The 22,594-nt window shown below is 48.8% G+C and overlaps 1 protein-coding gene and 1 long non-coding RNA gene across 2 annotated transcripts in view; both read right to left on the bottom strand.

Moving 5' to 3' along the window:
* Positions 1–122: 122 nt before the first annotated feature.
* KPNA7 (karyopherin subunit alpha 7) lies at positions 123–6,207 on the bottom strand. Its single transcript, XM_085074488.1, has 10 exons — positions 6,079–6,207; positions 5,299–5,436; positions 4,675–4,760; positions 4,298–4,566; positions 3,713–3,795; positions 2,993–3,256; positions 2,428–2,661; positions 1,902–2,084; positions 1,330–1,479; positions 123–340 (listed from the first exon to the last, which is right to left on the bottom strand). The coding sequence occupies exons 1-10, from the start codon at positions 6,139–6,141 to the stop codon at positions 260–262; spliced, it is 1,551 nt and encodes a 516-aa protein (XP_084930614.1). The 5' UTR covers positions 6,142–6,207; the 3' UTR covers positions 123–259.
* Positions 6,208–9,916: 3,709 nt separating this feature from the next.
* LOC146430655 (uncharacterized) overlaps positions 9,917–22,594 on the bottom strand; it is a 31,651-nt gene continuing 18,973 nt past the window's right edge. Inside the window, exons 2-6 of the long non-coding RNA XR_014855062.1 lie at positions 14,108–14,241; positions 12,995–13,089; positions 11,847–12,009; positions 11,511–11,728; positions 9,917–10,771 (exon numbers count right to left, since the gene is read on the bottom strand). This is a non-coding gene — a long non-coding RNA (uncharacterized LOC146430655). The remainder of the gene's footprint in view (positions 10,772–11,510; positions 11,729–11,846; positions 12,010–12,994; positions 13,090–14,107; positions 14,242–22,594) is intronic.

Here is a 22,594-nt window from a genome sequence, read left to right as displayed (position 1 = left end):
GAAAACGTGCCCAGGGCCTCCAACACAATTCTGCAAGGCCTTAAGATGCTATTGGAAAAAATCAAGTTATATCATTTGCAGAAGCAGATACAAGGAGGGGAAAAATAATTAAAGGCAAGAGATACAAAGCCAAAAGTGCAATTTATTGACAAGTTTCAGAAGTAAAAAGGCTCAGCACCTCTGCTCCTCGTGGTTTGGATGTCTGAGCTCTTCCAAGGAACCTCCACCCACCAGTTTAGAACTGTGTTGTGCTTCATCTTCAGAAGTTGAAGTCTTGCTTCTCCACTGAGAAATCATACAGCCCATCTTCACCAGTCTGGGGCTCTAGGTCTGTTTCCTCCTAAGAAGATAATGATAGCAATCAGTTATAGGGACTGCATTTGAATAAAACTAAACTTTTTACAGCAACTCTTTTATTCTTGTTTTTAAAATCCAGCTGCTAAGCTCAGGGCCAAGCCTTCCTGCTCCTTGCAGCACCCTGAAGCTGTCCCTGCAGCCCACACACAAAAGCAGCCAAGCCTCTGGGCTCAGACACCAGAGACAGAAGAAAAAATAAATGGCTGCAGTGGCAGAATTCACTCAAATTAAATGGCCTGCTTGGAGCAGCAACAAACCAGGACTGCTTAAGGAGATGCTTCCCTGGCATCCAAACCCTCCAGCAGGAGCTGGTGAGGAGAACTTCCTCCATATCCTCTCACAGGGACACCCCACAGACCCTGCTCTGGCAAAGAACTAAACCAGACCTTTGTCCCCTGCTGCAGCTCACACCCAAACTGAGCCACAGCTCCGAGGTCTGCCAGACCTCTAAGCCTCTTCCCTGATGTTTTCCCATCTGCAAGCCTAAGGCTAGGACCTAACATGGCATCTGTGACAGTCACTGGACTCTTGTAGCTCCTAGCTGGTGTCCTATCCTCTTTTTCCACAGATTCCTTACCATGAGAAGGGTCAAGTAATCCAAATGCAACCTGAGCACTGTTATCAGCTGAGTAGGAGGCTGCCATTCATAGTGACAAGCCAGCTCAGCTCCAAAGGAGGAAACTTCTCCACATTTGGTATTCATATCAGTAACTGCAGTAACTCCAGCTGATGCCAGTTTAAATTCCAGCAGCAAGATGCTATCAAGGCATCCATGTCTGTTGTGCAACTCATTGGCTGACAACTTGGAGTTTTTGCAGACCTTTAAAAGCAGCTGAAAGAAGCTGCAAGGACTACTCTGGTCACGTGGAAGTCTCCTCCAAAAACCTTTCTCAGTATCCTTAAACTCTGTGCTTCATTCCAGTGTGTAACAGCTTCAAATTTTCAGCTGAGAAACAGCAAGGGCTCACATACCTCACCAGAAAAGTATTTCTCTATGATGTTCACAGCAGCTCTGTAGACCATGTCATTCTCATGGTTTTGCAAGTCTTCAATTTTCTCCAGACCATCAAGTTCTTCTACCAGCAGACAAAACTTTTCGGTCTCTCCCAGCTTCTCAGCTGCCTGTAACATTGGAGAGCAGAACATCAGTAACAGGTCTGAGATGGTCTTTATTGTGTTTACAGCCCTGATCTACAATTCAGAGGATCACAGTCCCAGAATTTATGGTCCCTGCCTGGTGCCAGGGATATAACTCTGGTGCCTATGGAATAGCAGTCCCTGCTGGGGACTGCCAACCAAAGCAGTGAGCAGGGGATGAAGGACAGCACTTTGGGAACTTAATTGTGCCAAGCCCTCTAGACAACCCAAGAGCAATTTAGACAATCTGAAGTCTCTCTCTTCCTCCAAAAATCAGTCATTGGTCTAACCACACAGTGCAAGCATTTGGCTCACTCCTTGATGCTCTTTTGGAGAAGGAAGATAAAATATAAGAGATCTCATCAGGAAGAGATTGAAAAATAGCATCCAGAGCAAGCAGATCTTACCAGGAAGAAATTTGAAAGGGTATCCAGGATGATCAGGATGGTTTTGCTGTCTTTGGCCATGAGCAGGTTGAGCAGAGGTTTGAGGACCCCAGAACGGACAAGCTCCACCACCTGATCCACTGTTCCTCCAGTTGTGAAGTTGGCCACTACCCACACAGCCTCCTTCTGAGCCTTGAAGTCACCCTGGAGAAGCAGTACAGCAAGACATTCCTAGAGCTTTAGCATTGCTCTAGGATCAGTGTGAGGTGAGGATAGTAATTTCCCTTATACTCAGCTTGGGCTGACCCCTTTCCCAGCCCTTTGGGCAATGCATGGACACCTGGCAGAGCTGCCAAGAGCAGCTCCAGGATGTGTTTCCAAGCAGGTGTCCTGACAAATCAGGATGCTCAGGCTGCCCCAACGATCTCAACAGCTCTGAAACAGCCTGCTCAGGTGGCTCTTGGGCTGAGTGCTTCACAAATGAACCATCCCAGGCCCCCTGAACCCCACACAATCCTCCCCCAGCAGCACTGTGCCCATCCCTTACCTTATCTAGCAGCTCTGCCAAAGGTGGCAATAACCCACAGGTGATGATCTGTTGGATCTGGTGGCAAGGCCCAGCTGCAATGTTGCTGAGAGCCCACGCTGCTTCCTTCTGGATCACTGGCTTTGTGTGCCTCAGCAGCCGAGGCAGGACAGTCAGGACACCAGCATTGATGGCATCCTGGGTCTGCTGGTCTGTGCCTGTGACCACATTGCCAATGGCACGGAGAGCTGGAGTCTAGACAGAGATTAGAGGAGATGAGGAGAGTCCTTACCTCGAGGGATACATGTCAGAAAGCCCAGCAAGATCCCTCAACTAAGTGCTTGATCCTCCACACAAGGAGAGCATTGTGGGTGATTGCTTGCTTGCTCTAAGCAGCTTTAGAGTCTCTATCCAGCCTCCAGCCACAGCAGGCAGAACAGAGCAGTGGCTTGACAAGCAAGCAGTCAGTTCTGCAGGCTGAGGGGACAGCACACCACAGATGCCACACAGAACAAGGACATGTGCCTTCCCTTCTTAATTTCTGCATTAAGGGACCAGAGGGTGGAGATCACTGATTGTTCCCTACCATAACAATCAAATCTGGGCTGTCCATGAGTTCCACAAGCCTTGGGAGAATCCCTGTGTCCACCACAACTTGGATGCGATCGTTGCAGCCATCGGTCAGGTAGGAAATAGCCCAGCAGGAGTCAGAGATGACATCCTTGTCCTCGTGGTGCAGGAGGGAGATGAGGACTGGCAGTATCTTCTTCACAGCATGCAAGGGAGGGCAAGGGTTCTTGTTCCTGCACAGGTTTGACAGTGTCCAGGTGATGTTCCTCAGGAAGCCAACCTGAAACACAAGGCAGGTGTAAGAGCCTCACTGCCCCCAAGAGCTTCTCAGTCCACATTATTCTGTGAGGGTTCTTATGCACCAGAGACAGAGAACAGTGGGACAGGAACCATTGCAGAAGGTTAGAGATTAACCACAAAGCAGCAGGAGGAAGCTTGAAGGGCAAGTTCAGCCCTTCCACATGTATATGCAAGTCTGCCTTGCACCAGTCTCACCTTATTCCTAGCCTGAGATAGTCAGAGATGGATAAGAAAGCCAAGGATGGAAGAGATTGAATTGACTTGGAGTGTCTGCTTGGCATCCCCAGCTTTGTGCATAGGCAGAGCCATAAAAGCAGTTTAGAGCAGGGTAACATTCAATTATACAAACAGTTTGTTGTGTACAAGGCAGACAATGGGCTCACCCATCACCCAAGGGATTAAGAGCTGTTAAATCAAGAAAATGAATATTATTTACTGGAGTTGCAGGTGACACCAGAGCCAGCAAGGGAGAAATCACATCACGAGCAATAAGAGCATCCCTGTAGTAAGGACCATCCCCTGGACAGATAAAAAGGGTTGGTCATTGTCTTGTGACTTGAGCAGATGCAATCAACATCAAACAGCAATCAGACCTGCAGGGCCAGGGCTGGGTGACCCACCAGACACACACCATTAGGCATTTCCAGATGGGAAGTATTTACTGGAGTGCCAGCATGGCTGGGTGGTTGCAGGACAACCAGGCATGATCAATTCGGTTCTCCTCATGGTGACATTAGTGGGTTAAATCACCCAAGCAGGATGGAGCCTTGCCCTTGGATTTGGCCAAAATCCTCTTGCAGAGCAAACACAGGGTTCAAAGACTGTCAGGCCACACCAAGGGGCTGAAGGGTTACAGAGTTCAATAGGGGCAGCAGCTTGTAGACAAAGCTGCAGGGAGAGGAGCACCAATGCTTTATCTCCAACAGGATCACAGAATATTCCAAGTCTGAAAGGGCCCACAAGGATCATCAAGTCCCTGGCTCCATCAGGGAGCTCCAAATGCCCCTCCAGGTCCCCTCACCTGCAATGTTGCCCAGAGCCCACACCGACTGCTCGCTGATGTGCATGTGTGGGGAGGACAGCAGGGAGATGAGGGCTGGGATGGCTCCTCCCTCCACCACAGCCCTGGTGTGCTCCGAGGTGCCAGAGGCAATGTTGGTCAGTGCCCAGGCTGCTTCGAACTGCAGGGCAGCATTGTCAGCACGGCCCAGGAATTCCACCATCCTGGGGATGATCCCCAGCTCGATGACCTGATTGATGGGGGGGTCCTTGTGCTTGGACAGCATTCTCCTGTGAGAGAGGATGCAGCACAGCCAGCCATGAGGAACAGTGTGGGGTCCCTCAAACAGGAACTGGTGGCCTTTTGCCCCAGTGCAGTTCCAGCAGCTGGATGCATACCTGGTGGCCTGGGTGGCAAGCAGCTGCAGCTGGGTGTCATCCCCATTCACGGCTTCCACGATCTCCTCCCAGGACGGCTGAATAATCTGTGTCACAGGGAATGATTCAGAGTCAGACAGGGAGCTGGGATTCCCTCCGGTTTAATCTCAGCAGTCAATCAGCCGTCTAGACCCGACTCAGTCACCACTTCATATCTAAGCACTGTCTATTCTTTATGCAACACAGTTTCGAGATGAGGCAGAGGAAGAGAATCCACAAAAGCCTTAAAGGCAATTAATGCTTGTAATCAAGCACTGAAAGAGTCACTGACACCATAATGGGCCTGCAAGCTCAGTAATTACCCCTGGCTGTGCAGGGAGTCAGACAGGAGCTGCTCCCAGCAAGCCGGAGCACCAGCCTGTTCTACCTGCCATCAAGGGAGGCCAGCAGGACATGATCACCGTGAAAAATTGCACACAGACAAAGGCCAGGCAGTCTGAAACACTCCCCAGCACTGGGCATGGAGATGAGGAACATCACCAGCTACATAACCCAGGTCACCTCAGCTGGAGTTGGTAGTGGTCCAAGCAGGAAATGATGCCTGCTGCACTGATCATGCCCAGGTGCAGAGCACCAAGCACTCACCTCATCTGCTCCGTCTTGTCTCAGAGAGGGGTTCCCATCCTTCACATGGATGGAAATGTTTCTGCGCTTCAGGATCTGCTCATCCTTCTTGGCCTTTCTCAGCTCGATGCTCACCTCCACTCTCTGCCTCCTCAGGGTCTGGGGGGAAGGAGGACACCATCCCACCTGTGTCTGCAGCACCCCAGTCCCCAGGGAGCTCATCCCTGCCACCCTCTGCCCCACGTTTCCCATGGGAGGAGTGCAGGGACAGGATCTCCTCACTATGGCCTGGAGGGTGATGTGGGAAAAGGGACAGAGGAAACCTCTCCCTCAGTGCCTCCCAAGGACATGGGCTGCTGGATGAACCAGCAACCAGTGGGTGTCTTTAAAAGTAGATTTTCTGAACCTGAAAGGCAAAGCCTCATCTCCTCTACTGGCTTAAATCAAGCTGACAGATCCCACGTCTGACACCCCATACCAGCCCCAGCTCTGCAGGGATAACTGCTGTGCAGAGCTCAGCAGGCTGGGGTTGAGCCATCTCCCTTCCCCAGCCCACAATCAACCACCCAAAACCCACATCCCCTTTGCCTGTGCCACCACACTCCTTGCAGCCCAGCCAGCCCCACACCACATCCCAAAAGCCACCCAGACATCCCAGCTGAAGGGATCCAGAGCCATTTCCCTGCTTCCTCACACAGGTGGATTTAGGGCCACAGACCTTGAGAAGCCTCCCCATTAGCTCCAGCCAACAGTGGGCTTTGCTGAGTCCCAAAGGGGCGGCACAGGTAGCTGGGTACTCACAGTTTCATCCTTGCCCTTGTTCTTGAACAACTTCATGTGCTGGCTGTGCTTCCTGATCGGCATCTTGGCAGGGTTGAGAGAGATGCTGAACACCCTCACGTGCTCTTGGGAGTCAGGACAGAGCAGAGTCAGGTCACAGTTGCCCAGCAACGTCCACTGCTGGCCACTGAGGGGGGTGGGACCCCCCAGTCCCACCAGCAGCCTGGGCCACACATTTCCACCCCACACTCCCAGCAAGGGAGCTACTGGAGGTCCTCTGCCCCAAGCAGGGCTTGGTAGGATCCTCACACACTGCAGCTGAGCCTCTGAACCAAATACAAGCACAAACTACCACTTAATATCAGGCTACAAAAATTACAGCTGCTGCAATCCCAGGAGGAAGCCAGACAGACTCCCCATGATCACAGGAACACCCCCTTCCTCCAGCCCTGATCCTGGGGCTTTTGCAATTACTTTGACACACACCACAAGCCTGGCAAGGTGCCTTGCCTCAAAAAGGGGCAGCTCAGGGTCTGATCTGGGACATGCAGCCACATCCAAGCCTCTGTCAGTCCATCACAGAGCTCGACCTGGCTTCCCCCACAAGTACCCCCAACTAGGAAAGACCCACAGTCACATGCAGTGGCATGAAGTGACCAAGTTCAGCTGATAAAAAAAAAAAAAAAGAGTTCTGGAAACTCAGCAAGTAGTATGGGCTGCCAGGTGAGCAACATGAAATAGGGACAGATAAAAATAATTTAGAAGCACCGCCTAGTAAAAGCCAGAGACATACACACAAATAAACCAAGAGCTGGCCTTAAGACAGCTTTTGCCAGAGAAATCAAGGCTCCTAGCCAGCAGGAGGGGAGATATCTTCAGACCAGACACCATCATGGGACCCCTAAACCCTGGTTGTGCATCAACACATTCAGGGGCTGATCCCACACAGATGGTGCCTCCTCTTCTCCCCTCCAGGCTTACAGCCAACACCTGCAGCTCAGAGCAGCCTCCAAGGGCTCTCTCACACCACAGTTTTAAGTTCAAGGTTTTGGTGGCATTTTTAATCATCTCTCCCCCTGCTTCCTGCCCCAGTAACCAAGGCCAGGCACCAGCACAGCTCTTATCCCATCCACCCACCTGCAGACCTCCTGCAGCTTCCAGATGGGTCAAGCTGAGCCACTTTTTGGCTCAATCCAACATCCCCCAAAGCCTTAATCCCTACACTCAAACCTCAGGGGCTCCTCCAGCTTCCCCTCCTCTGTCCCCCCAACAAAGCCAAGCACCCCAGAAAGCTTCTTCTTCTGGGAGAGCTTTCCCCACCCCAGCAGAAGGGACCACAACCCACCCACTGCCAGCAGCCAAGCAGGAGACCCAGCACAGCCCCAAACAGCCAGGAGAGCCCAGCCAACAACCTCCTTATGGGCTATAATGGAATAAACAACCACACCAAAGGGGAAGAAAACCACTTACCCCAGCTCCACCTCATGCCCCACTACCCTCAACTGCCCCTTTTATTTCCCCCATGGGGCCACAAACCCCCAGCTCCCCTCCATGATTGGCTCTTGCCAGGACAGCCCCCCATTATCTGCACCTGGCTCCCTCACCTGGATTCACCTGCAGGAGGATGGATGGTGGGAGCTGCCTTCCTGCCTCACCCACCACCCCAGATCTCCTCCATGTATTTATGCTTTGCCAGCTTTGGTCTTGTTTTTGGCCAAGACCCTCTGTGGGTGATGCCAGCCTGTACCTGTACAGTGTCCTGGGCTGTGGGGGACATTCTGGACTCTGCCATCCCATCCCTGTGCAGGGCTGCTTCAAGTCCTGGGGTCACACTGATTCTGCACTGCAAGGCAAATCAAATGAGTTGTACACAGCTGTATGTGGAAGGTGATAGGGGAGGTTTGAGAAAAGGCCTTCAGATAAATCTGTTGTTTGTAGGCATTAAAAAGCCAGTTGTGCTAATCCTGGCTGCTGTGATTTTAAGCTTCAAGTGCCACTGGTTGCATTATCTTGTTTCTTGGCTGCTTGAGACAGGAAAATTACATTTCAATTGCTTTTTAATTCAACTTAATCTGGTGCAAAAGTTAGCGTGCACCCTCTAATTTTGTTTTCTGAGCGGTTTGTTTCCACTAATTCCTAATCAGCCAACACTAAACCAAAACAGGCCTGGCTCAAGCTGAAATAGATGAGTCCTTGCAACCTTGCCAAGCAATTTAATTAAATTGGCTTAAAATCACACCCCAAGGTAAGTGGGGGCAGCCTCCTGCACAGGCCAGCCCCCAGCTTTTGGTCCCCTGCCTGGAGAGCTCTCGCCCAAGGTGCTGCAGGATGTGAAACAAGGCTGGGAGAAGTTCATGGTTATCCTGGGCTGCTCTTTTTCTCCCTGCTCCTTCCATTCCCTCTCCACCTGCCAAGCACAATCAGCTCCATCCTGTTCAGTTCCCTGTCACTTCCAGCGCACAGAGGGAGAGGATGGGGAGAGAAAAACACGTGTAATGGATGAATGTCCCCTCCTTGTCCTTCAGTCTGGTCCCTGATCTCATGAGAGGTGGCACTGCCTCACAATCAACCCCAGGAGCAGGCTGAGGATGAGGGGGGTGGATTTGAACCCACGCTGAGGACACAGAGAGATCAATATTTGCCAAATGGGGAAGGGAACAACCACTGGAGGAAAGAAAAGTTTTGGGTTTCAGCATAATAAGAAGGTATCACAGCTAATGGAGAGGAAAGGAGATAAAACCCTAAATCTACATGACAGTGTCCCCTGAGCTCAGCCTTGTGTGCTGAAGCTGAAAATCCACATTGTGACAGGTATGAGAAGCTGTAGTTTCACTGTAAGGGCTTTTTTGAGGCTGTTCTCCCCCACTCTGCCACCCTTCACCCCACCACTGCACCTCCATGAGGCTCTGACTGAGGTAGATCTGAAAACACTTGTTTTAAGCCCTGAGAGAAAAGCCCTGATTTTCCTTCATGTAGTTTTCATGCTTCTTGAATAGGTTTACCCTCACTGCATGCAGGGAACGGTATGGGTCAGGAAAGGTGTCAGCATGTGGCACCTCTGTGGCAGGGTGAGATGAGGCAGGGACATCTGGGATCCATCCTGGGATGCTGCACAGGCACAGCAGCTGGTTGGAGCAGCCCCTCTGTGAGAGGAGAGCCTCAGCTGGTGGAAGGGGATCAGAGGGAGGGGTCCCTGCCAGCCCCTGAAAGGCTGCTCTCACACAGCATCTTCTCTGTCAGCAGCAGTGTAGTTCCATTAAATAAACATCAACAAATTAATTTTGCTTATTAGTTACACTAACAGCAAGGAAATATCCATGTGGGCTCCTGAAACAGCTGATGATGTAACTGCTGGTGGATTACAGAATCATGGAATATCCTGAGCTGAAAGGGAACAACAAGGATCATCAAGTCCAAGGATCATCATCCAGAAAATCTGGCCTTGCACAGACAGCCCAACATTCCCACCCTGTGCCTGAGAGTGTTGTCCAAATGCTTCTGGAGCTCTGGCAGCCTTGGGGTTGTGCCCATTCCCTAGGGAGCCTGTTCAGTGTCCCACCACCCTCTGGGGGAAGAACCTTTTCCTGATATACAACCTAACCCTCCCTGACACAGCTTCATGCCTTCATGGATGTGGGGCATTCCTAAGTGTGGCAGGGATGGAGCCTGGAAATTCCTCCCTTTTCAGTTGGGATCCATCCTCCCAGCACACAGTCTGTGAGGGAGGCAGTGCTAACTCCACAGGCTGCACTGATCCCTCCTGGGGTGGCAGAGGTTGGGCAGCTTGTGACCTCCCCAGTGCATCCACCAGCTTCTTGTCAGAGCTACTGTTGGTGCAGGGCAGGAGCAGGAGCTGGGATTGGAGCTGCTTTGTGCCAGGCACAGAACAGGCAGGGAATAATAACAGCCCCATCCACTACAGTCTGTCTAATCAGGACATGCAGAAGGTGGGAGAAGGGATTTATTGTTATCTCTGCCTTGCTGCTGAGCCACAGGCAAAGCTGAGCACTGCAGCTGGATTTTCTGAGGCTGAAGGTGCAGCTTGTTGTTTTCTTTAATTTAGTGGAGCAGCCTCCAAAATGTGGTCCTGCTTTTCTGCCCCTGTTCCCCTGCAGCCAGGGAGCCATGGGGATATGTCAATTCAGAGAATCATGAAATTATTTGGGTTGAAAGGGACCCTAAAGCTCATCTCATTCCACCTTCCTGCCATGGGCAAGGACAGCTTCCACTAGCCCAGGTTGCTCCAAACCCCATCCAACCTGGCCTTGGATACTCCCAGAGACGGGGCAGCCACAGCTTCTCTGGGTAACCTGTACCAGGGCCTCACCATCCTCACAGAGAAAAATTCCTTCCCAATATCCCATCTAACTCTGTCCTCTGGCAGTGGGAAGCCATTCCCCTTGTGCAGTCACTCCATCCCTTGTCCAAATTCCCTCTCCATCTCTCTTGGAGCCCCTTTAGGCACTGGAAGGGGCTCAAAAGTCTCCCTGGAGCCTTCTCTTCCCCAGCTGAACAGCTTTGTCAGCCCATTTCCACCGGAGAGAAAAGAAGGAGGAGGAAAAAGAGGAGGAGGAAAGAAGTATGGTTTTCCATCAATTCAGTTGAAACAGCTCCTGCTGTGGCCGTGGGACCAACTCTGTGGTGCTTTTCAAGGCAAAGTGTTCTCCAGGTCCTTTTTCCAGCCAAGAAACGGGATCACTGTGACATGTAGGCGCTGAAAAACAAAAAGGAAAAGAGTCATGTTGATATTATACAGAAGAGATTTGTATTTATTGATAGAGGCCTGGGGGAGCTGGGAATTCCCTGGGAATTAAGGGAAAGGAAATCTGTGTGCAGGAAGACAGCTTGTGAAGTGTAACACCAACTGATTATCCCATCAGCTGGGCTGGGAGCTCCTGCTGAGCTCTGGGAGAAGGAGAACAGCAGCAGGGCTGTGTGAGTTGTGGGAGCTCATTCCCACTTCCCAAAGGCAGCTGTTTATGTCCATTCAGCTCCACTGTAAGCGGATGCCCCAGAAAACCAGGACAGCCCTGGAGCGCCTGTAACTCCACACCAGGCTGAACGTTAAGGAACTAATTTTAACTTCTGAGCATCCTCCTTTCTGCCAGCCACGGAGGGATTAGAGTAACAGTTTTTGAAATTATTTAAAAATAACATCAGACTTACTCAGAGTTATTTATTAAATCCATTATCCTCTGTCAGTTATGGGACACTGATTCAGCTGCAGAAATTATAATCACCTATGGCCAGAAAATCTTACTTTTTTTTTCCTAACAGGCCCCAGAAATAATTATTTCTTTAGTCCCTGACTTTGTAACTCAAGGAATGAAAACAGAGAAATCTATGGTGATTTTGGGATAAGGCACAACAGAGTGATGAAGAATCCTTGGAATTAATCAAAACCCCACAAAATTTTGTATAAATCATGCATGGCTTTGCTCCACAGCACCTACCAGAACAAAGGCTAAGGTGCTCTCTAAAGGAGTGGAGTGCCTTGTAAATCATGCAGGGAAGAGAAACTCCAGGAAATCCATATAAATCATGGGGTCTTGAGCCTCCGGATGCCTCTTTGCTGTCAGGGAGTCCATGTGCAGCTTAATTAGAGGAGGAGATGAGCTTTCCTGCTGCCAGACGGCTGCTCACCTTGCTCCAGCGCCTCCGATTATCCCAGCTGAGGACAGCATTTCAACAGAAATTAGTGTCTTTGTTTAAAATGTGTATTTAGGGGCCTTCCTTTGAAAGCCATGCTTAGGAAATGCTAAAAAGAGGATTCGACATGCATATTCCACCTGATCCGAGAGCTGCAGATAATGTTTGCTAAGCCTGGAGGTGATGTTCATCTCTGTTCCAGCTGCTTCACGTCTCACACAGGCTGAATTGGGAATGAGCTTTTGGGGAGCCCCCCCCCTTGTGCCACCTCCTTCCTGCCACTCCACTGCTTCGAGGGCTGTCCTGGAAATGTGACAGTGTAGCAAATAATTTGTAAAAATGTAAACCAAATTCTGCATGATCCACCCGTGTCCTGGGCTGATCCCACAGCATGGGCAGCAGGGAAGGGAGGAATTCTGCCTGAGATCCCACCTGAGACATTGTATCCAGCTGTGGGGCACCAAACACCACACAGATATGGGGCTGCTGGAGTGCCCAGGGAAGCTGTGGATCTTCTGGATCCCTAGAAGTGCCCAAGGCCAGGTTGGATGGGGTTTAGAGCAACCTGGGATAGTGGAAGGTGTCCCTGCCCATGGCAGGAAGGTGGAACCAGACGATCTTTAGGGTCCCTTCCAACCAAACCATGCCATGATTCTCAGATTCTATGATTCCTTGCATTGAGTGCTACAATTGAAAATCTGAGCACTGAGAAGTTGGATACTGAGAAGTAAGGAAGACAGACTTTCCCGTGTGTACCCTTCCCTGAAGTTTTTGATCACAATGCACAGACTGTCTCCTGCAGGCTCCATGACTCACTGAGCACCTGGTGGGATTTGAAAGGCCTTGGCATTGTCCCCATCAGACCCTCTGTGCCCCACGAGCAGCGATCTGCCCTTGTTTGGTTAGAGCCTGCTTGTGTCTCTGCAGAGACAACATCCCTGCAGCCCTCACAGGAATACACTGATCCTCCCCAAGCAAGCACAGACAACAGCTGAGAATGAGGTTGCAGCTTTCATTATTTTCTAAATGACTAATAAATGCAAAAACATCTTGCAGTCTCCTGAGGCAGATCTTTATATAACCCTGTGATCCTTCAGCAGGGTTTTCCGATCTGGATTCCGTTCCTCCCTGAACCACAGAGATCAGTTTGCTTCTGCTGCTGAAATACAACCCCAAAATGCAGCATCCAAACCAAATTCTTTGTTATTCTCAGGATTGTCGCAACAGAACAAAGGCTGAGGCTCTACAGTAAACAGTCAAAAGTGGTTTTGTTCTCTCTATTCCTCACCTTCTCCTTTTCCATTTACAACCTCCTTCTTTCTAATTGGGAATGTCAATATGGACACTTGCACTGCTGTGTTCAGCCTGGGATCCCTGGCAGCACTGAGGAAGAGACAAGAGCCTTTCTTACATGTGGTCTCTATCATATAGGGAAAATGTAGGTGAGGTATGCACAGGAAATCCTCCCCTGTGAGGGTGGGAAGGCCCTGGCACAGGGTGCCCAGAGGAGCTGTGGCTGCCCCTGGACCTCTGGAAGTGTTCCAGACCAGGTTGGATGGGGTTTGGAGCAACCTGGGCTAGTGGATTCTGTCCCTGCCCATGGCAAGGGGTGGGACAAAATGAGCTTTAAGGTCCTTCCATCCCAAACCATTCTGGGATTCTACATGGGCTGACCTGCCCCTTATCTGAAGGCTATTTTCCAACCTGAAACAGAGTTATGCTCCACATCCCTTCAGGCAAGAGGGCTGGACTCTCAGTCTCACTTTACCATAATGAAGGAATCTGTGTCAGGGTGAGAAATTGAGCCCACACCAAAGGCAAACATCCTGCTTAGCAGACAACTCCCTGCACGATCCATGGTCTGCAGGGCTTGCTGGGCACTGCTATCAGGACACGTCACTGCACAATCTCTCCTCTATTCTCTAAGGGAACCTTTCAACTCCCCCTGCCCAGATAATGGAATCACAAGGGGACATGGCTGGGGGAAACCCAGCAGGTTTTGAGGGTGGTGATGTGTTGGAGCAGAGCATGGCCAGCAAGATACAGGACAGGGCCTGGGCTATGGACACTGCTACAACACAGCATTCTACTCAACAAGAGGCACCCTTGGAAGCAGCTTGGTTGAATTCTGGCCCTTGCTGATGTGTCCATGGGCTGAATGGGCCAGCAGCTGTTTCAGGTTTGCCATTTTGCCTTGGATCACTACTTGGAGAGATCCAATTGCTGCCTTTGCAGCTCTCTCCTCCTGTGTGGTCAAAACATTTATTTTTTTTCATGTTACACATGAGCAAACAGGTCAGAACCCGTTATTTATTTGATATATTTCACATCCTTCTCTAAGATGTTGGGCTGAGAACTGTTTACAATCTCCATTCACAGATTCTAGGTTTGAAATAATTACCTTAAAAAGCCCAGAAAATATGACTTGCTCTGGAGAGATTCCTGAGGAGTTAATCACAGTTCTCAGCATTCAGGACTCTGGCTGTCCATGGTTTCTGTGGTATTATTCTGCTCCTGATGGGACATGCTGAGTTCCTAGAATCAGATTTTCAGGGTGAATAGTCAGTTACAAATTCAAGAGGTGGGTGTAACATGAACTCTCTAATTTTCACCTCAAAGCGGTTGTTTATCTGAATCTTCCTGCTTGGAAACTCAATCTCGAGCGTGTTCACCCGCAACACCCACAATGGCAATCCTGGCAGGGTAACCACATCCCAAACACTCCAGCTGAGGCAAATATAGCAGAGAAATACTTTGGGCTGATACAGGAGCTGTTGTCTTTCATGTCTTTCAGGGCAGTTCATACCCACTGAGCGACTGAAACAAGCACGATGCTAACACAGCAACAACTTTATCCTCTCTGCTTGCAGCAAACACACAGGGTTTATTCATCATAAATATGGGGCACAGAAATTATTTTAAAATGAAACTTCAGCTCCATCACCAGCGTGGCTGCTCCTGTCAAGGGTTCAGCCTGAGGTTTGCCTGCCAAAGATCAGGTCAGATGAAATCTGCTGTTCCACCTTGGCGACAAAATACAGCCAAGGATGTGACTCTGCATGGAAGTTTCTTTAGGTGATCTTTTCATTTCAGCCTCTTGTCCCTACACTTCAGCAGCTGAGTGAATAGAACACTCTGAAAGGCAAGACAAGAAGAAATTGCCACAAAACAAAGCATTATCTGATCTTTCCTGAGAGATTAAAGGTTCCCAATCAGGCTCCCAGCATTACCACCCCGCTGGACTTAGGGATAAGGAAAGTGTTTTCTCTTTTAAAATGTAATTGCTGGATCAGACCCTTCAGACAGCCCTGGAAGAGCCTGGCCATCCCTTGCAAACACACACCTTCCAGGACCTTGGGTTTAACCTGGTAGGTACCTGCTGTGTGTGGTGGCTGGGAAGAGGTGTGGGATGGAGAGCAGGAAGAGCCATGTGGCAGCAATGGGAGGCAGAGGCAGAGGGAGAAAAGGATGGTGCCTGCAGGTTTATGTGGAACCCATCTGGATTTATATTCACTGTTTTATATCAAGTAGACTTGAATTCACAGGTATTTTAACCATGAGTTTATTAAACTCCACGTGATCTTGAGGAAATGAAATCTCAGAGTTTTAACTCACCCCCAGCTGTTGGCATGGCCTTGCCCCTTCCTTGACTTTTGAGTTTACATTTACACCTAAGCTTTTAAAAAGGTAACTCCATCTGGCTTCAGACTGAAAGGTCAGAACAAAATAGACTTTTGTAGGTACATTGTCTGCTAAAAAGCGGGTTGACACTGGGTGGACAACTCTGAAGGTCTAAGTAGTCATCATGTCCTGCCTCGGTTTCCCCAGCTGTGAAAGGGCAGTGAGGTATAAAGAATTTAAAGTTCCAGAAAAGTCCGAGATCTGCACCCCAGAAACTCTGTTTGATGAGCTATTTTGTCTCCATACACTTCCTTTCTGTCAGTGTTTGGTTGAACATTTCATTGATCTGTTTCAGGGACTGCATTAGTCCCTGTGTTTCAGGGAGGTGATGGATTAAGTGCAGACCTGAGCCAGGGCTCAAATATACATTGCAAATCCAGGCATCCAAACCCAGCCAGTCTACAGAGCTAGCTATGTAGACTGAGAAGGGAAATGATTGCTGAGCTGGTTCATTCCTTATCTCTGCCTGATCAAAGCGGAAATGGACGGAGGAAATTTCTCCTTCCTGCTTTGTGGGTGAAATTCACCCCCGAGGAGCAGATTGCAGCCAAGGGTGTCACACCAGGACCTTTTGGAGCTGGAAAACTGTTTTCCAAGGGCGCAGCTCTGCCGCCTTGGAGTCCTTGCACGCGTATATTTTTAGCCCATCAAGGTTTTCAGGAGGATGGTGGGGAAATGAGATCACCAGGACAGCCAAGGCCATCGCTGCATCCGACCAGAGCCAAGCTGTCCTGACTTCAGCCCAAGCAGTGGCTTCTAAACCCAGACCCTGCTGGCCAGAAGTCCCCTCCCCAGCCCAGGGGCTTCTCCCAGCTGTGCCCAGCCTGACTCCTGAGCAGGCTGAGTCACAAGGCTGGCGCCCAGCGTTGCTTGGGGCTGCAGAGGTGGGACAGAGAGCAGCCCTCGGCCTGGGCAGTGTGTCCCTTCTGCCAAAGAAAGCCACAGCACAGCCCCTGTTCCCTTTAATCATAGCAATGATGAAATCAGCTTCTCCTCTGCAGGGAGCAGCAAGCTGAGCAGGTAGGGCTGGTCCCCGGGGGCACATCTTTGGGTGCTGGACATGGACACAGCACTCACCATCAGCTGCTGCCTTGGCAGCTCTAAAGCTGGTGGAGATGTGTGGGTGGGGGAAGGAAAAGTGCCTGGAGTGTGGGACACAGTCTGCTCCCAGCATGGAACAGGTCCCAAGAAATGCAAAGCCTTGGGACACGAGCCATGAGCTTGAATTCCCCTGCTCCCTCCTCTGGGATGGCTTTGCCTCAACTCAGGTTGTGACAAGAGTGAAAACCACCACGGGCCATGGGAAATGGGTGTGCTGTGGACTCTCCTGGTGGTTTTTGATGGCTCAGGGCAGGAGGTGATGAACCAGGTCCTCCCTTTCAGTTTCCTCTGAACCCACATCCCAAAACTGCTCTCACCAGAATTGGTCTAAGAGTTTTCAGGAGAAAAAGATGGGAGAAAAGCTCCCTGTTCTCAGCCATAGCAGGTTCCCTATGGCCTGTCACTGGATAGTGAGGAAGGCCGAAGAGAGAGTGGGAATATTCTCCCTATTTTTTCCCAGTCAATCTCTCATTTTCTGACCCCTCTTAGGAGCTACCACCCATATTTGGGATCTTCCTTGTGCTGCATGTTCCTATTAAACAGGAAGGTATCACTGGTGTGAAGAGGACACCATCACAGAAAATTCAGGTTTCTTCAATTTGCTTGTCAACAACGTGGGAAGCATTGCTGTCCTTCTCTTTTCCTGCCAGTTTTACCTTCTACCCAAAAGAGAAGCCAAAATGACTGATGGTTATAACGAAGAGGGTATGGATGACACTGAGCCCATGCAGCTCCTGGTTCTGCCTGAGAAAGGGAAACCTGAGGCCATGAACAAGCCCTGGGACAGATTTTTCCTTCTGGGTGAAGAGAAGGGTTTTCCTTGTTAAAAGCAAATGACAAAACAGCAGAATGTTTGAGTTCTCTGCTTTCCTCTACCCTCTCTTTAAATGAATTCCCTGCATTTCTTTTGGCCCATTCATAAAACAGGGGGGAATCTTGATCTGTGACTGCAATGAATCCACAGTCACACAGAGCTCTAGGGGCTCCCAGGTGGTCTGGAAATGGGAATAAATAGCAGTGGGAGGAATAATCACAGTGTTTGCAGAGAGCAAGGAGATTCCTGAGAGAACAGTGCTGTAGAGCAGCCTCAGGGATTCTCAGCCAGGTGGGATTTCCCAGAACTTTATTTCCTGCCACCTGCACAACCAAAGCACAGTAAAAAGCGTTTTATCTGGGTAAAATATTGTGAAGAGCAGGTCAACCAAATAATAAAGGAGACATAGGCATCAATAACCAGGGAAGGAGACCTCTTTTTCATCATGATGGCAATGAGGAAAGCTTTTGTATCAACTAGAAAGATTCTACTATGCTGATGGCAGCTCCTCTCCTCTCCTCTCCTCTCCTCTCCTCTCCTCTCCTCTCCTCTCCTCTCCTCTCCTCTCCTCTCCTCTCCTCTCCTCTCCTCTTTTCCCATTTCCTTTTCCCATTTCCTTTTTCTTATTTCCTCTTTCTCTATTCTTCTTTCTCTTTTTCATCTCCCCTCAGACTCCATTGTGGGGGTCAGTAAAACAATTCTGAATTTAAAGACAGGAATAGCAGCTACACTTGGCCGTGCAGCAAAAATCCTGTTATTCAAGCCTCGTGGGATTCCTTCGGTGGTTTCCTATTCCTCTTTCCAGCTTCCTTACCGCCAGACCTCTGGATTGTCAAGTCCCAGCTTGTCCCTGAGCGCCTGTTTCCTCCTCCACAACTTCTCCCCTCAGGCTCTCCCTGTCCCACACGCATTCCTAGCCTGTCTTATGCTGCCCTCTATCCTTAAAACAACCTTCCTCCTACTCCAAGCAACAAACCTCGTTCCTCTTTCTCAGCTTTCTGCCTGCAGATCCCAGGGTTTCCCGACCATTCCCTGTGGGTCTGTCAGCCCTGGAATACCCCAAAACCTCTTTCCTAGAACACCGAAGTACTAAGCCCTGCAGTGCACTTTGCATTTGGCGTTCATTCTTGGAACTGGGATTAGCCGCACTCCTGCCTGCCCCAAATCCACAAGGCTGGACTCCTGTGGAGAGCCTCTGGCAGGGCTGAACCTGAATGGAATTCCTGCTCAGTGCAGTAATTCAGCTTTTCCTGGGAGCTGACTGACAGAAAATCTATTCACCATGCTGGTTTGGATGGTGAGGGGTCGTTGTGCTCAAAGCCTAAGGCTTCAGCATTGAGCATCCTGTTGGTTTTTGCAGGAATCCCTGGAAAATCAAGTCACCCAGATGAATCCTCTTCTGGAGACCCTTAATAATGCTAAAAATAGGAGGAAGAACAATTCCTTCCATTTGTAAGTACCAGCCCTTCACTGGTAGGTCACTGCAGATCATACAAAGATGTTCTCTCAGAAAAAAATAAACCCCAAAACTATCTGAAAACACTTCCTCAAGCAGTAAGGTTAATTTCTATTTATTAACATTTCCCTCTGAGCATTATTGGTTCCTGTTTTCTTGAACTGAGTTTGTCACTTTCATTTTGCCTTCCTATTTTTAAATGTCAAATTTTTATATGTCAAATAAAAAATTAGTTTTGAACATCCCCTAGAATAAATGCCCTTTCAATTGATCCCTGCTGCAACGATTCAAAATGCAGATTATTTTTAATTTTACAGTTTTTTTAGAGATTATTTTGCAGATTTTCTGCAGTTTATTTTTAATTTTGAAATTCTCCGTGAACACGTAAAACATTGGGGGTTTCAACCGAAGCCTCATTCCTGTTTCTGTGTGCTACATACTTCTGCCATATGCCACAGAGAAAGGAGGATTTCTTTAAGCTCTAATACAGAATCCAAGAAGAAAGAGGGTTTTTTATAGATCTGATCTTTGAAAAGATTAAATTTCCTCTCACTGACTTGCAAATTTGCCCCTACAGGCAACTCTGTCTGTCCCTGATGAACACTCAGAACCTCTCAGCTACTTTCTGTTTTCCTACAGATATTGCAATCTTGATTAACAGACTCATCTTTTATTTTCTCATCCAGGGCAAATTTATCTGAATTCACTGTGGTGGCACAGGGAGGCTGGCTGGGGTAACACTGGGAGTTGTAAGTAAGCAGATAATTCTCTATATTAACTTCGCTTTGGATTTTTTCTTGTGTTGAATGGGCCCTGTTTTGATTAAATGAGACACGAGCAAATCTGAAATGAATTCTGTGAACTGGAGGGCTCTGCGCTGCTGTAAATGAAACCAAACTCTGTCTCTCCTTCCACAGTGAAGTTACATGTTTTAGATGATGACAAATTTATTTCCTCTTTCTTTACTTGCCTGTGGGACTCTGTGCACAAAAAGGACACAATGCCTCCCCCAAAAGCTGTACACTTTTCACTCCACAATTATATTGCAACCATTACATTCATCAGCACAATACTGTCATTGTCTTGCAACCAAGACCCTAAAAATAGCTCTGCAGGGAAGGTGCATTGTTCTGTGCTTGCACACGTGCATCCAACACTACATTGAGAGCCACAAATCTCAGCTCTCAAGGTAAAAAACCTCACCACGTTTCCTGACTAAAGCCCTTTAACACACAGCAAAAGGAGAGAGGAAACATATGGACCAGTGATTCTTTAATGTGGGATTGTCTGCATCCCTCCGACTTTCAACTCATCCCAGATTTGCATCACACCCAGCAACCATATGTTGGATTTGCCTCCGTGGACAGTTCAAGGCCAAGGCAAGTTGAGGTTGTTTCCTGGCAGGTTTCAGCCTCTTCCAGCCTGGCATGGCCAGACCTTTGCTGGGCATGCAGCAGCACTGGCCAAGGTCCTCCTGCACCTTGGCTGGAGCTCTGCAGGCAGAGGGGATTGTAAGTCCTCCCCAAAGTCACTTGGACTAACTGAAAGTGGCAATAAAGGTGGTTTGAGTCAACCTAAACTTGCCTGAAGTACTCACATGACGGAGCTCACAGCAGAGTTATATGGAGAGAAGACTTCAGCTGAGAGGAAAGGATGGAAATGCCCAGGCAGGGCTGCTTGCAAGGTCTGGTGATTTGGTATCCCTTTGGGGATTTTGGAGTGAATTGATGTGGTGAGGTCCAGAAGAAGATGGGTTTTGTGGAGACCAAAAGCCAAACTGTGTGGAGCCTGGCAGATGGCATGGACAGAGAGCTTACAGGGTACAAATCACCTTCTCCAGAGCTCTTCTCTGAAACAAAGGGCAGTGTAAGAACACAATTCACAGGACAGCCTTACAAACCATGCACTGGCAATTCAGAGGATACTCAGAAGCAACATGAGTTATTCTGGAAAGCCATTCCTGAACCCAACAATGACATAGCTGGACAAGCAATGGCATCTTCTGCCTCTCTTTCACTTGCTGCTAAAATAGCAGTACTAAAATTTGTGCCAGTGGGAACATGGTGAAGGTTAAAGGCATGTTCTGGGAGCATCACTGAAGGATGCTGTGTTCTTGCTGCACTCCCAGGGCTTCCAAAGGATATTGGTGAAATACTGCTTTCACTGATATCAAAAGCAAAATTCTCACTGACATCCATGGGGCTGTGATTTTTCAATCTCTGGCTGCTGGATACATCTGGATATGTTCCCCTCTGTGTTCCAGGCCTGGAGAAGTCACATGTCATTTCCCAGAAAAAAGCTAAGAGATATTACAAGTTCTTCCTTGAACTTACTGGTACAGCACTTCACCTGTGTTATTCACTGCCTTTAATGCTCACATCCCTGCTCAGTCCTCTGTTTCTAGGATAAAAAAACCTACTCACCAGAACTGTGCTTGGTCAGAGATTGAAATAGGTTCCCTGCAATGGGGGGTTGTTACTAATTACCCAGGAAGAAGAGGATTGCAAGTGACTTTTCCTTAGGCAGGCCAGACTGAGAAAGGAAAGCTGTCTTCCCTTATCTTGATCAATGCATGCTGAGGTCCCCCTTGATCTGGCAGGGCTGCCATGAAGGTAAAAATGATCATTTTCAAACTGAAGTCTTGAGCTGCTTCATGCTAAATGTTTGCATCTCCTCAGGACAGGGAAGACAACCAGGGCAAGCTTTTCAATACCCTTGAAAAGGTTTGGGTGCTCAATCCCACTCACTTTGATATGGCTGCTGTGACAAAATCTCCTGGCCAGCCTGAGCAACTCACCCCACAAAGGGCTTTTTTTTCCCACTGATACACTCAAAACATGTCACAGAAGGTGGGGGAAAGCCACTTTTCACTGAAGTCTGAAGGAACATTAGTGAAAGTGGAAATACAGCAAACAGGATGCTTCCTCCTTGGCCCGAGATTCCTGTAGGAATAGAATTCAGCTTCTTCAACCTGAGGATAAATAAGCGACTGAGGAGCAGCTGGGACAGCCTGAAGATTTTTTTCAATTGTCTGTGAGCTGAAGCCTGAAGTTAAAATATCTGCTCCAGAGCAAGTGAGTGTGACGTAGGAGTGTCTGGTTAACATTCAGTGGCCTGGAGTTTGTAGGACTTCAGACGAGCTATAACAGGGTTTGTTTGAAGCCTGAAAACTGACAGATCTGAAAGCTGCAGCAGAGACCATGGGTTAAAACTGCTCATCTCGCATACATGTGTAATCTCAAGGAGCAGCTTTTGTGAGAAGAAGACTTGACCCTTTGTCTGGTTTTGACACACATTTTCCTTTTTAATATCATTTTGAAGAGTATCTGTTGCTGAGCAGAGCTTATTGGGAATATCTGCTGGCTTCTGAGACTATTATTATAAGCAGGACTTGAGCTACAGAGAGATCAAACAGTCTCCAGCTGCTGAACTTCCAGAGCCCTTTCCAGCAGCTGTTGGTATTTCACAGCTCCCAGGATTTATACATTGCAAACAAGCCTTTTGTACAAAGCAGATATGATTTTCATAGGCCACAAAGACAGGCAGTCTCAAATCATGGCTCACAAGTAACACACTGCAGGATTCTCTGGCATGTTCAGAGCTCTGCACTGTCACTGCTCTGGGCAGGATGGGAGAGCAAAGCACAGTGCTGGTCTGATGGGACCTGACTGCTCAAATCCCAGTGGGATGGAAAATTATTTTAGATATTTGACACTGTGGCCTGGCTTCCAGTTTATGGTGCAGATTAAGAATTCCCTTTTGGGGGGGTCTGTGTCCCTTGTACCCAGTGTCCTTTGATGTCCTGGGCTCTGGGCCAGAAGAAGAGACCCCTGACT

This window comes from Lichenostomus cassidix, chromosome 14, assembly GCF_008360975.1.
Source record: "Lichenostomus cassidix isolate B80296 chromosome 14, HeHo_3.0, whole genome shotgun sequence".
Taxonomy (NCBI): Eukaryota; Metazoa; Chordata; class Aves; order Passeriformes; family Meliphagidae; genus Lichenostomus; species Lichenostomus cassidix.
The sequence above is the reverse complement of the archived record's forward strand: the minus strand, read 5'-3'. Positions and strand labels throughout refer to the sequence as shown.

Excerpts from the sequence above, each read along its gene's own strand:
- KPNA7 (XM_085074488.1), bottom strand. The coding sequence starts at position 6,141 with ATGCCGATCAGGAAGCACAGCCAGCACATGAAGTTGTTCAAGAACAAG. Across the intron at positions 1,480-1,901 it reads CCCTTTCAAATTTCTTCCTG|GCAGCTGAGAAGCTGGGAGA; the intron begins GTAAGATCTGCT and ends CCAATGTTACAG. Across the intron at positions 341-1,329 it reads AGAAATACTTTTCTGGTGAG|GAGGAAACAGACCTAGAGCC; the intron begins GTATGTGAGCCC and ends TTATCTTCTTAG.